This window comes from Gopherus evgoodei, chromosome 5 (genome assembly GCF_007399415.2).
Source record: "Gopherus evgoodei ecotype Sinaloan lineage chromosome 5, rGopEvg1_v1.p, whole genome shotgun sequence".
NCBI classification, from domain to species: Eukaryota; Metazoa; Chordata; order Testudines; family Testudinidae; genus Gopherus; species Gopherus evgoodei.
The window spans coordinates 27,800,683-27,814,300 of record NC_044326.1 but is presented as its reverse complement, the minus strand read 5'-3'; the positions used below and the strand labels follow the sequence as shown (position 1 = coordinate 27,814,300).

Here is a 13,618-nt window from a genome sequence, read left to right as displayed (position 1 = left end):
GTAGTGGGTGGAAAAGTGTGTGTTGCAAACCTCAAAATGTATGCACAATTGTGGACTTTGCAAAGTAAGCTAATTTAAAACAAAATTGCTGTTGAAGCCTTATATTGTGGAATCCACAATATTGTGAATGAAGTAGGACCTTACCTATAATCTAGAATGTGGAAGGCATTTGTTTTTACTACACTTTGGAGCAGAAGTCTGGATGACCCAAAGAGGTTGAAGCTGAGAATTTATAAAGTTTAAAGAGAAAATTAACTAAAACCTCAAATACCTGTAATATTCTGTAGGATTCTCTACATTGTTTTAGGAGATAGCACTAACAGCATAACCCTATTTTAGGGATAGCAATGTGATTTCATGACATAATTGGCATATTTTAGAACAATCTTGTTTCCCTTTGCTTAAGGAAAGCCTGCTCAAGGGCTTGTCACATTAAGACAAGTATATTCCAGTGCCTTGGATAACTGCATTAGCTGTATATTTCTGAAGAGGTTGCCTTTGATTGTGGTCTGTCTTCTGTAGCTGCTTGCTTCTTGATGTGGGATCTCATATTAATGAAGTGCTTGATATAATCGGAGACTACTCTTATCTGTATGTAGCCGCAGGGAAAAGTCTTCAGGACCAAAGGAAAGTATTGGAAGTGCAGTAATATATACCTAGCTCTTATATAGCCCTTTTCATCAGTAGATCGCCAGCCTTCCCACAAGCGAGCTCAGTATCATTATCCCCATTTTTCAGGTTACTGTCGGCCAGCAGCTGAGCCAGAGGGCTCTCCTGAGTCACAGGCCACTCTTTTAGTCACTGGGCTGTTTTTCTGCTCGAGAATAAAACTCTCTTCTGGACCTGGGTTAGGTTCTATAGCCAATCTGCATTTCTGCAGTCAGCTCGCAAGGGGACTGAGGTTTCTGTTGAATGCAGCTTTTAATTTTTAACATCCTCCACAGCAAATAGTAAAATAACAGGTGCGGTAAAAACATGCACATTGCAAGATTTTTGAATTAATCTGATTTAAAAATATATGTACAAATGTGACAACTTCATATCAACATTCATTTCGGTTGAATGACAAGAGAGAATATGTTTCCAAGCCATTCCCCTTTGTCTTGAGGATGTACTTGATTGTCTGCAAGACACTGTCATTAATAAGTACAGATGTATCTTAAAAAGTAAAGTGATGATTCCTCAATTATTTTCTTTTCAGGACTGGTCTGGCAGCCTCATTATTGCTCTTTAGCTGGAGCTTTTGGGTTCATTTCTCTATGGTTACAATCTCTCTGTAGTGAATGCACCAACAGTGGTAAGTGACTGAAAGCTTTTAAGATCTAATTCCAGAAGAGGGTGATGTTGTCCAGAAATTACACAAACTATTTGAAATACTTGTTTGTAAGACTTTTTGTATAGTGGGAGAGAAAAGAGAGATGATAACTTATGTTTGACTTTTGTTCCCTATAACTAGATTTTTGTAATCTTTTGTTTCTTTCTTTCTCTCATGGAGTCATAGTATCGTTCAAACGTTTGTCATGAAAACTAAGTGTTCCTTTTGAAATGCATAATTTCATTTCATATGAGTTTGTTCTGTGTGGTAAAATAATTCCAGTAGCATGCTTTTAAGTACTAAGTATCACAGCTATTAACTATATACTTACTTTTGATCACATTGTTCTGTTTTTAAGAATTGTAGCTCATTCTGTTCTCACAGTTGGATAATAGAATTTGCTCTTGCTCTTCCTTCTACTGGGGCTATTCTATTGCATTTCATACTGGTACCTTGTTTATTGTCCATGTAGTGAAACTGCTATGTTGGCCATTTATCAACTGCTACAGCAAGTTCTGCTGATGGAATGTTATGACATGATCTATAGTATTTTTTGGAATTTTATTCCGAATACTGTTACAAATTAAGTTTTAAATGCTTTGTTCAAAGTACACTCATCATTAATTGGTCTGTGCTCTTATTTTTTTTCTGTCACAAAATAAGAATAAGGGAATAGTCAATGAAATTGAAAGTGACAAATTGTAAAGACTTTTTGAATAATTTATAATTAACCAGTGGAACTTATTGCCAGAAGAGATGGTTACACCACTGGTTCCTGATCTTACTGGAATTAATGGAAGTTTTTCCACTTAATTCAGTGGGGCCTGTATTTTACCCCAAGAGCTTAATCAGATTCAGCGGATATGATATTTACATGTATAATGAGAATGTCGTCTGTTACTGGATAGGGTAATAAACTTAAAGAATATAAACCCTCATGCTTCACAGCATAAGCAAATCATTAACCCATAAAGTTAGGAAGAAACTTGCACCGTGGGAAAGCTTTTTCCGTAAATGTCTAGGAAATTCCTTTGAAGCATAAAGTACTGGCCCCTGGGAGAGAGAGGACTAGACAGACTATGTCTGATCAGTTATGATCTACGGGCATGGCTAGGATGACCAGATGTCCTGATAAAATCAGGACTGTCCCGATTTTTAGACGTTTGTCCCATCTCCCGATTGATGTTTGGTCGGGACGCAATTTGTCCCGATATTTTGCACTCCTGTTTTGTTTGTTTGTTTTATTCCTCCAGCGGGACTCCGCTTTTTTCCCCCTCCCCTCTGCCGGCAGGACTTCGGGACTCTGTTTTTGTTTGTTTGTTCTCTCTCTCTCTCTCTCTCTCTCTCATCCTGCGGGACTCCGTTTGTTTCTTTCTTTTTTTTTTCCCCTCTCTGCCGGTGGGACTCCATGTTTCCCCCCCCCCCCCCTGTGCGGGGGACTCTTCCCCCCCCCGCCCCCCCCGCATGTGTCCCGATATTTTCTTCATCCCATCTGGTTACCCTAGGCATGGCTACACTTGCAGATATAGAGCGCTTTGAGTTAAAGCAGTCTTCGTAGAGCACAGTAGGAAAAGTGCTGCAGTATGTCCACACTGTCAGCTGCAAGCGCACTGCGTGGTCACATTAGCAGCTCTTGCAACGGCCACAGAGAGCAGTGCATTGTGGTAGCTATCCCTGCATGCAATTGGCTGCAACGTGCTTTTCAAATGGGGAGTGGTGGGCTGTGACAGGGAGAGTGTGGTGTGTATGTGGGAGGAGAGAGAGTGGATTTTTGGAGGGGCTGAGAGCATGTCAGATGATGTCTTGTAAGTTCAGACAGCAGCAGACCTCGCTCTTCCCCCCGCCTCTCTCTCTCACACACACAGCATTCCACACTAACGGTTGCTTTGTCTCGGAGCAGATAAGCATGCCTGCTGTCAAATGGAGCTTTCAGGGGTCTGCGGGGAGGGATAGTTCAGTGGTTTGAGGCCTGGCCTGCTAAACCCTGGGCTGTGAGTTCAAAATCAGTACCTGGTCCTACTAGTGAAGGCAGGGGGCTGGACTTAATGACCTTTTGGGGTCCCTTCCAGTTCTATGAGATAGGTATATCTCCATATATTATATTATCCAAGCAATGAAGAGTGGCCACTTGACTTAAGGGGATTATGGGACATTTCCGGAGGCTGATCAGAGTGGAGTAATGCAACACCTCGTTCACACGGATGCTGGGGCGCTCCAGCAGGGGTGCATCAAACATTATTCCACTTGCCGAGGTTCAGTTCCAGGAGCGCTTTAGCCATGGAGTCGGAGCGCTCTGCATGCCTTGCCAGTGTGAATGGGGAGTGAGCTAGTGCGCCCAGTGCTCCTTTAATGCGCTGTAACTCACAAGTGTAGCCCAGTCCTACATGTTTGATCCATTATGGCATTTTCTGTACACTACTTCAGCTTGTGATCATGGTAGATCTCATAAAATGAACAACTTTGGGAAAGTTCAGTACTTGGATAGGAAGTTACTTAGGAAACTGAGGTGCTGCAAGTACTAGTGATGGTGATACTTTTTTCCTTTTGAATAATATTGTCCTAAAATGGTGTAAGGGGTTAGTCTGAACTTAGAAGTCCCAACTCTCAACCGAGGCACAAAACAGGTTGCCTAATAGAAGTTGTTTTTGCAGGAGTAGAAATAAGTGTTTGTGTGTGAGAGGAGAGAGAGAGAGAGAGAGAGGCAGCTGTTTGATGGCTGCACACATGAGGCTTGTAACGTGACATTTAGTCATAGTGGAGTTGTATTTATTACGCAGCTTTGACCTCCTCACTTGTACTCTGCTCCCAAGTGCAATCTATTACACAGTTCAAAAGCAAATGCTGCCAGTGCTGCTTATTTAGAGCAAGATTGTGCCATTCTTACTCATATTGTTGTACGTCATTATGGACTACACAGAGACTTTTACCACAAGCCCTGAGTAAAGGTGTCAATATATAGGTATGTTGCCCCAGGAGCAGAACCACAACCTGCCTTTTGGTTCCCCTCTCACTCTAGCACAGATCACTTTCCTGTCCATGCTGGTTCATTTGCACAGGCCAGTGCTTTGGGAAAGGGGTCAGTGTGTCCTGGTGTGGCTAGGGCAGCCCTTACTGGAAATGCCAAGGTCAAGGCAGGCTGCAAAAGGGAGAGCAGATAGTCCCAAGTCTGACTGGATAATACTGAACTGTTAAGCTACCCAACCAGTCACAGACTGTACTTCTGATCCTTCACACTGGTTATCAAGAAGAAAAAAAGAAATCACACAGCCCCATTTATTGCAGTCTAGTTCTCTGGCTCCCAATCAGCACCTAGATCCAGTACAGTGAGAAGTTATTTAAAAAACTCTACTCATATACAAAATGTTCTTCTGACCCCAAAGGGTCAGCCACGTCACCAGGTCAGTATAGGTTTGCATCTTACCCAAGATACTCACTGCCAGCCAATCCTTTAGTGCCTAAAACTAAAGGTTTATTATAAAGAAGAAAGAAAGAACAAGAGAGATGTAAATGGTAAAACAGTCACATACATACAAAGATTTCAAAGTCCATCAGGTTCCTAGCAGTATTGGTGAATTTGCTGGCTTGAAGACATTCACAGTTTGAATGGGTCATTCAGTCTTTAGTTCAGAGCTTCATTTGTAGAAAGGTTACTCCAGAGGTAAGAAGCAGGAATGGAGAAGATGCAACTTCCTTTTATAGTCTTACCATGCAGCTTGATTTCCTTTGTTCCAAACACAAGCTGCTGCCCAGCACATGGCCTGGAAGCTTTGATCGTTCTGTCCGTAGGCATGCCTCTGCATGCCTTGCTGAGTCATAGAGTGTATCCCTTGCCTTCTCAATGGGTCAATTGCCTAGCTAATGTAAGGGTAGGCAGTGCTAATGCCAATCTATCTGGGGGTGTCACCCGCAGCACAAACAGACACACCATACATATAACTTACAATACAAAGGTGGTACGAACATATGAATGAGATTATTATACCTGACAAATTATAACATTTTTGCAGATACCTTACACGGCATATCTGTCATAACTCATTGCAATTTTACAACATTGGTATTCATAATATCCTAAAGTGCCCCCCAAATTCCATATAGCATCACAGATAGAGTCAAGACTTTGCTCATGCCCTGCCCCTGTTGGTCATTTTTTGCCTGTATGCATGGGAAGGGGACTAGCAGCCAGGTAGAAGCTGGTCTCCACTCTGCCCAGGGGCAGTAGATCACTTATTCCCCATGATTCCCTGTGAGCAGACCCTTTGAAACCAGAACTGGTTGCAAATTTTCCAATGGAAACAGAACCCACGCTGCAGCTTTCAGGGCTCCCAGGGTCTGCTGCTCCAGGGCAGCCTTACTATGCAGACTACCCTGGGTCGGGAATAACAAGGCTTCCAGATCCCTGAGCCAGCTAGTTACCTGTCCAGCTGCCACTGAGGTCTGGAGAGCATAATTAGTTTAGGAAACCCATGGGTGGGATCCACAAAAGTACTTAGGCACCTACGTCCCTCTGGTTCCATTGTGATCCACAAAACTCACGCTGAACTGTGCAGGTGTCTAAACTCACTTGGCACTTAATTTTTTTTTCTAATTAAAAGTTTCCCCAGTACATACATTTCTGCTCTGGGTATTCACATTGCTGCCTTCATCTAGGTGTCTGGATGCCTATTTCCTGCCTAAGGCCCAGAGCAATTCACAAACCAGGGGAAAACAGGCATTCAGCCACATAAGCCATGTGCAGGGCCCAGTACAGTAGTTGCCCTATTAGCACACCTACCGGACTGGGTCCCATTCAGAATCCAGCCATAGGAGGTGGTGCCCTCCTTATAAAGATATGGGAGAGCTAGATTGAATTCCCTCCTGCCTAGCAGAGTGGGAGAGAGAATTTGAATAGGCATCTCCCACACTTCTCAGGAGAGTGTTCTAACCACTGGGTTACGGGATATGCAATTGTGCAGTTACTTCAGTCTCTCTTGTTGATACTGTTCCACTATGGATAAATACTTGAAGATCTGTTGGGCCAGAGAGCAGGAGAGGATTGGAATGACTGTAGTCCAGTGATTAGGGAACCCACCTTGAAGTCAGGAGACTCAGGGTCCACTCCCCTGCTCCAATCACTCTTTCATTAGCTATCTACAGTGCAACAGCTTCAGTAGAATAGATTGAGGGAGAATATTCCATAGTTTAGGGGTTAGAGCACTCTCTGAAGATGGAAGGGTCCTATTCAAAATCTTTCTCGCCCTTTATCAGAGAAGGGGGAATTGAACTCTGGTCTCTTACAGTCCAGGTGATTGCTCTAACCACTGAGCTAAAAGTCATATAAGTTGGACACTAGCTCCTTTGTGTGGTGTCAAATAGGTGCTCAACTCATTCCAGCAAGAAACTCCTTAGAGGCCTAAGCCACCTAACTCCAGGTACCAGGTACCCATTTGTGGATCGCCAGCAGAACTGGATGGCCTTCCTTCAGGCTGGATTTCGGCGCCCATCTCTGAGAGAGTGATGAGGCTTAGCATACACCTCTGGCACTGGCACCTCCTATTAGCTAGCTTAGGCATCTCCTAGCCACCTTGCGTGCTGGCTTCTGTGCATTGCATTCTTAGATGCTTCTCTCTCTTCATTCATTGCATAGGGAACCTAGATGTGTAACTTGGCTTTGTGGATCATAGTGGGTGCTGTGCCTGACACTCAGCATTGCAACACCTACGGCCCTTCATGGGCCCCCACCGCATGTGTCAGTGTTTCCAAAATGTTCTGAATATCTAGTTCCCGAGTTTCAGCCAGCTCAAACCGGGACTCTCTGTGCGGTCAGGTACTGCTTAGTGTGAGTAACAGGCCCTGAATGAATTAGATGTTCTTGTTCTTGTTAATAATTAGCACCTTTTATAGGGCTGTAGATCTTACAAGTGCTGTACATACACTTGGCAAGCTAACAAAATGAGGTGCTGAGTCAGTAAACTTGGGTGTTTGCAGCCTGACTCTGTATACTGCCGAGCCCCTGCTGTGATGTACTGAGCACCCTCAGCTCCTGTTCATTTCAGTGAAAGTCTCATTGACGTCCAGCATCTCACAAGAGGTGCCCAGCATTAGGCAGGATCAGGCCCCTCATTCAGACAAAACTGAAGAAAGGAGGTACTGTATGGGGAGGTAGCAGGTAATAAAAACCTGGACAATATAACTGTTGATAAAAAGTGGATACTTAGGACATTGGATCTATACAGATCATATGTCTTCTCATAACAGAAGAACTAGGGGTCATCAAATGAAATTAATAGGCAGCAGGTTTAAAACAAACAAAGGAAATATTTTTTCACACCACACACAGTCAACCTGTGGAATCCCTTGCCAGAGGATGTTGTGAAGGCCAAGACTATGACAGGTTTAAAAAAAGAACTAGATAGGTTCATGGAGGTTATGTCCATCAGTTACTGTTATCTAGGATGGACAGAGATGGTGTCCCTGGCCTCTGTTTGCCAGAAGCTAGGAATGGGCAACGGGATGGATCACTTGATGGTTACCTTTTCAGTTCATTCCTTCTGGGGCACCTGGCATTGGCCACTGTCGGAAGTTAGGATACTGGGCTAGGTGGACTTTTGGTCTGACCCCCCCAGTATGGTTGTTCTTATGTTCTCATGGAACCATATGTGGGAAGTCAATCCAAAGCAGATTCAAAACAACTGGCTATCAGGACTTCCCAGGACGACCTTCAAAGAGAATATACAAATACAATTTTCTATCTCGTCAAACAGGAGGACCCCCCCACCCTCACCCCAGGGCAGTCTTACTCATGCTAGTTTCACTCATGCTAACAAGCAGCAAGTAATCCCACTGGAAATGCGTCAGTCTGGCTTCCACCTTGCTGCAAGAGGGAAATAAAATGCACTCGTCATTCTGCTGGCACAGCTGACTTCCTCTGCTGTGCCAACTCAGCTGGACTGGCTGGTACACTGGAACTGGGGCTTGCCCACTCGCCGTCATCGGAGAGGAGTAGCAGCCTAACAACAGCTGTTCTTAGTCCTGCACAATGAATATATGGGTAATCCACACAGGACAATAAGGGGTCTCCTTGGACCCTCTTAGTCCTCTGCACATGTGCTCAGTCCTATATTTGGCTGTAGTGAGGCGATGACTCACCCGGCAACGCCTTCTGCAGGTTGTCCAGGGAATTAGCTTGCAGAGCACCCTCTGCATGCTGTGTCTCGCCTTGCCACTAGCCCTGGTGTCCCTCCCAGACCCTGGTGCCCCTTCTCTCGGGGTTCTGCCCCCTGCAGTACCCCACAGTCTCGCTAGGTCTCCACTCCCCGGAGAACCCACAACCCCCTATCCCCACCTCTCCTCAGTCTTGGGCTACTGCCAGTCACCGTCTAGCCCCCGCTCACTGAGGCGGACTGGAATATAATTGCCACTCATTATCAGCAAGGAGGGTCTCCACCTGCTGCCTTTGCCTACCCTTTGGCTGCCCCTCTGCAACTCCAGTACCTTCTCCAGCATTTAGCAAGGCCTGCAGCCTGGGGGTTTTCCAGGCCGGAGCTCCCCAGCTCCTCTGGCTTTTCCCCAGCCCTGCTCCAGTCTAGGTACCTGGCTGAGGCTGCTTCCCCATCAGCCTTTCCCCAGCCACAGCCCTCTCCAGGGCTCTTTTTAACCTTCCGGGCAGGAGTGGGGTGACCAGTGGCAATGACAGCACTCTCTCCAAAAACAGTTGGCAAAGTTTGAGATTAACAGTTTGGCTGGGTGTAAATCAAAGGCCCGCGTTCTTCTGGACTTCTTTTCATTCAGTGCACAGATTGCACTTTTGAGTGAGGTCTCTTGGATGCCAATATAGCAGTGCCCTTTGACCTCAGTCGTAGAAGTGAAAAATCTCTGCCCTTTATTAATATGCATTGTTTGTTTTCTTCCTGCAATAAACCAGATTTGGTAGTGTCATCTTATATCATTAAAGTTAGAACTGCTGTAGACATAGTTATAGATTATAACTTGGAACACCTACTCTGGCACCCATCACTGTAAGATCTGGACGGCCTGTAAAATTAATAGCTAGATCATTTACCTTCTATGAGAAATAACTCTTCACCCTTCTGTTTGTAGCCTATTATTTTATTTAAAGTTAATTTAGTAATGTTGTATTACAGGGTGTCCTCGGACGTCACTAATGACACTTTTCAATTGACTGCCCGTTTTGGCCCTACAATGCTTGTTTCATCTTTATGATGTATCATTTGCATAAAGTTCGCTTGAAATCACTTCCTGGTTGCGTTATACTGGTATGGAGCTGGAAGGGGTCGCTTCTGATTAGCTTGTGGTATAGGGTCATTCACTGGTCATTTACTTATGTCAAGCATTTCTTAAGCCTCTGGCCTAATATGGCTAAGCTACAATCATACAGACCTCTGCCTGTATGCATTGTGTTTCAGCCCTACTTACTTAGATACCTAATACAGAATTATCCCCCCTAACAACTGATTAATCTTATACTTCTATAATCCTACAATTTAACTCTGTTTAGCATATGATGATTATATATGACATAATATGTTAGTTAATCATAACATCACATAATAAATCAAGAAACTAAGATCAGTGATTGCATGTTGGTTTATGCCACTTGCTTATGGTCCTGGAGCCAGGGAAAAATTCCTCATAAAGGCTCCTCTGCACAGGAAGATGGCAGCCGTTCTCTTGGAGGGTGCCGGAATGAAGTGCAGCAGAATGTGACTGATGGTGTTAACCCAGGGGCAGGCAAACTTTTTGGCCTGAGGGCCGCATCGGGTTTCAGAAATTGTATGGAGGGCCAGTTAGGGGAGGCTGTGCCTCCCCAAACAGCCAGGTGTGGCCCAGCCCCTGACCTCTATCTGACAACCCCCCCACTTATTGCCCCCTGACAGCCTCGACCCCCAGGACCCTTGCCCATCCCTCCCTCACTTCTCTTTGTCCCCTGACCACCCCCGGACCCCCTGCCCCTAACTTCCCCCTGCCACTCCATCCAACACCCCCTCCTTCTTGGCTGCCCCCCCCCAGGACCCCTGCCCCATCCATCCTCCCTTCTCCCTGTCCCCTGACTGCCCCCGGAACGCCCACCCCTGACTGTCCCCTGCTGCCCAATCCAATACCTCCTTTCATTCCTGACTGCTCCCCCGGGACCCCTGCTCCATCCTCCCCCCCGCTCCCTGACCACCCCCGGAACCGCTGCTCCTAACTGCCCCATGCCGCCCCATCCAACCCCTCCTCTCCTTCTTGACTCCCTCCCCCTCCCGGGAACCCTGCCCCATCCAACCATCCCTTCTCCCTGATCGCCCCCGGAACCCTCACTCCTATTCGACCTCCTGTTCCCTGCCCTCTGAAAACTTTTTTGTTAAACAAAATGATTGCAATGTTTTGAGCTGAGAAAGGATGTGCCGTTTGATTACCTGACCTGCCATATAAATCATCACTTTGAACATTCTTTACAGTTGGCTGCTTCCATCCACTCTATCATAAGATTATTTAATCCATGATCGATATTTACTCATGTGGTTTTTACTTCTCTCTGAAGTGGTGGAAAATCCTTTGCAATGTGGCAAACTTAAAACTAGATCATAGGTTTAGTTGATCTTAGTGGAGAATTCTGAGACTGAGCTAACTTTGGTTTTACTAAGTTACATGATATTTCTAAAATTGAACAGGCCTAAACTGTGGCACAAGTACAATTTCAGGTTATTTTGCATTTTATTACATACCTCCTAGTCTCTTTCCTTGCTAGTCTACTGGCAAGAGCTGATCTGAATTCTTTGGTCTCAGTCTTCTGAGTTCTCAGTGACACCTTCTACCCAGTTTCCATTTACTGATGATAACAGCTCTTGTCATACACAGGCCCCAACCTGTATTTTTTCAGGAAGGATCTTTGCAATGCAAGCCAAACTATTTTCATTTCCTCAAGGATCACATTTCTTTAAAGTGATGTGATGCTTATTAACAAGTTTCACACAACTCCTCTACCCAATTGTGTGGTTTACAACTCTTCCCAGCTCCCAGTATACATCAGCAATAGCAGTCCTTAAAATTCAACAACCCTGCTTGTCTGGAAACAGCATATTTCAATATAGGAGCATGTCTAATCTCTCTCTCTCTTTTTTTAAACCACTGTAAGGTGCTAAAACACTAGGCATATTATTCAAATAATACAAAATGCTGCTGTACTTGTATGGTACAGTAGCTGATTCCTATAGAACTAGCTTAAATGCTTGAGTGCTTATCTCTAGAATTCATTTCTTGTGAGTCCTTGCTCATTTAGCAAAGTGGTAAAGTGATTATTATTTTGACTGTGGCTACATCACACATGAAATAGGAGACACTTTTGCTATTAAATAAGAAATTTCCTGCCTCATTCTACATCTCTGAACTTAATTCATAAAGCGGCTTTCAAAGTTTGGCTTTAGATTAGAAGGGGAAACGTTATAACTCAGTTATACAAGTGACAAATAGATCTTGACTTTAGCATTAAGTCAAACAGATGGGGTGGACGGGAGAGGGGAGGAATTGATGTTGCTTTATTGTTAACCAGCATGTTACCAGCAATTGCAAACTTTTGTAGCTTTTTATTTTTCCTTAAGTTGCAATGAATTTATTTCTCATGTGATTTTTATTTTACATTTGTGCAGGGCCAAGCACAGTAGGGCCCTGATCCTGTTTGAAATCTGGGTGCTACAATAACATGAATATCAAATACTGATGTTTAGCATCTCTTGGGCTATTAATGTTTTGTTAAGGGCTATTATTTTGCTATGGAACAGGATATTTTAAAAAAAGCCATGGCAAATTTTGATTCAATCCTGGATTTGTGCCTCATCTCCCATTATTAATGCAGAATGCTTTCAGTTCTGTCTTGATCAGCTGGCATCTCTTGACGTGGTGTAACCAAGGGTGAAGTAGAATATATTTTCACTCACTCTGTAGAATTACTGAGGACAGAAAGTCTGTTTTCCCACTGCAGGTGTATCATGAGCAGGAGCAATGGGTCTCTTCTATTTCTCTTTAGGAAGCTCAGGAAGTTAGCAGTTGGTTGTTGTCATCTTCCTCCTCCCCGTATTGGGTTGCTTGGAAGGAAAATATGGTTTTCTTTGCCACTCAGCAAGGATTCAGAACAGTAAGAAGAAGCATCATAGGTGTCTTAGGAAAAAATGGAAAATCACAGAATTCATGACTCTCAAGTCCAGACATCCGTAGGAATAAAGGGCATGAATTGATAGGTTCATATTAATTTCAGCCTTCATTCAATGTATAGAAGCACAACTCATCTAGAGAATTCTAATGTTTATCAACAAAATATCCCTAATTCAGTTGTGCAGGTTTGTTATGAAATTTCATCCTGCCTGTAAGAGCAGCAGCTGACGTCTGGTAATTCTGCTAAATTTAAGTGTTTATTGGCATTTCTATTATAATCCTATTTATATGTAAAAGTTCTAGCTTTGACACTTCCATGTCCATCAGGCTAAAACCTGACATCAGGCTTCAAGGAAGGATGATAGATTTGTCATTTTTCCAACAGGATTGGAAAAGACCAGGCTTCAGTTTCTGGCTTGGATAATGACTGCCAGTATGACCTTGGACAATCACCTAATCTACCCTTTGCCTCATCTCCATTTTACAGAGCGGAAGCTAATACCATCCTACCTCATAGGGGGAATAGAATCCACTAATAATTGTGTCAGATACAATGGTGATGAGGTCCATATGAGCCTAATGGGTATGGCATTGGCCTCCTAAAACAGAAATTGTGGGTTCAAGTTCCTTTTGGGGTGAAAGTGCACTTTCTCCATCTTTTGTTGTATCCAGATCAAGTCTGGATGCCTTTGTGGAAGATATACTTTAACCTAACAAAAGTTATTGGGCTCAATACACAGGTAATTGAGTGACATTTAATGGCCTGCGTTATACAGGAGGTCAGATGAGAATGATCTAATGGTCCTTCCTGACCTTAAACTCTATGAATCTAGGAATACCTAGACAGATAGATGGGTTATTAGCCTACTAGTAGATTTTACTATAAAAAGTCTCTTATCAGTTACACTGTTTAGGGGGCAAAAATTGACCTCTGCTGTTGCATTCCAATTTTAGAGGTTCTCTCAAATAGTAGCATTTATTGAATGTCTGATCTCTCTCTCTCTCTCTCTCTCTCTCTCTGTCTCTCCCCCGGCCCTGGGTAACTAGAAAATAACACTCCCATCTGATACATAGTATCAGCTTTTCTTCTATGGAACTGTCCTTTGGCAGTGGAGAGGTTACTTTCTAGCATTAGTTCTCAATCAGGGCATTACAAACAGATCCAAAAGTGGC

At 43.9% G+C, this 13,618-nt stretch overlaps 1 protein-coding gene across 1 annotated transcript in view; it reads left to right on the top strand.

Moving 5' to 3' along the window:
* SLC2A9 (solute carrier family 2 member 9) overlaps window positions 1–13,618 on the top strand; it is a 231,455-nt gene that overhangs the window by 64,554 nt on the left and 153,283 nt on the right. Inside the window, 1 exon segment of the mRNA XM_030563908.1 lies at window positions 1,202–1,297. Within this exon segment, the coding sequence (XP_030419768.1) occupies window positions 1,202–1,297 (96 nt within the window).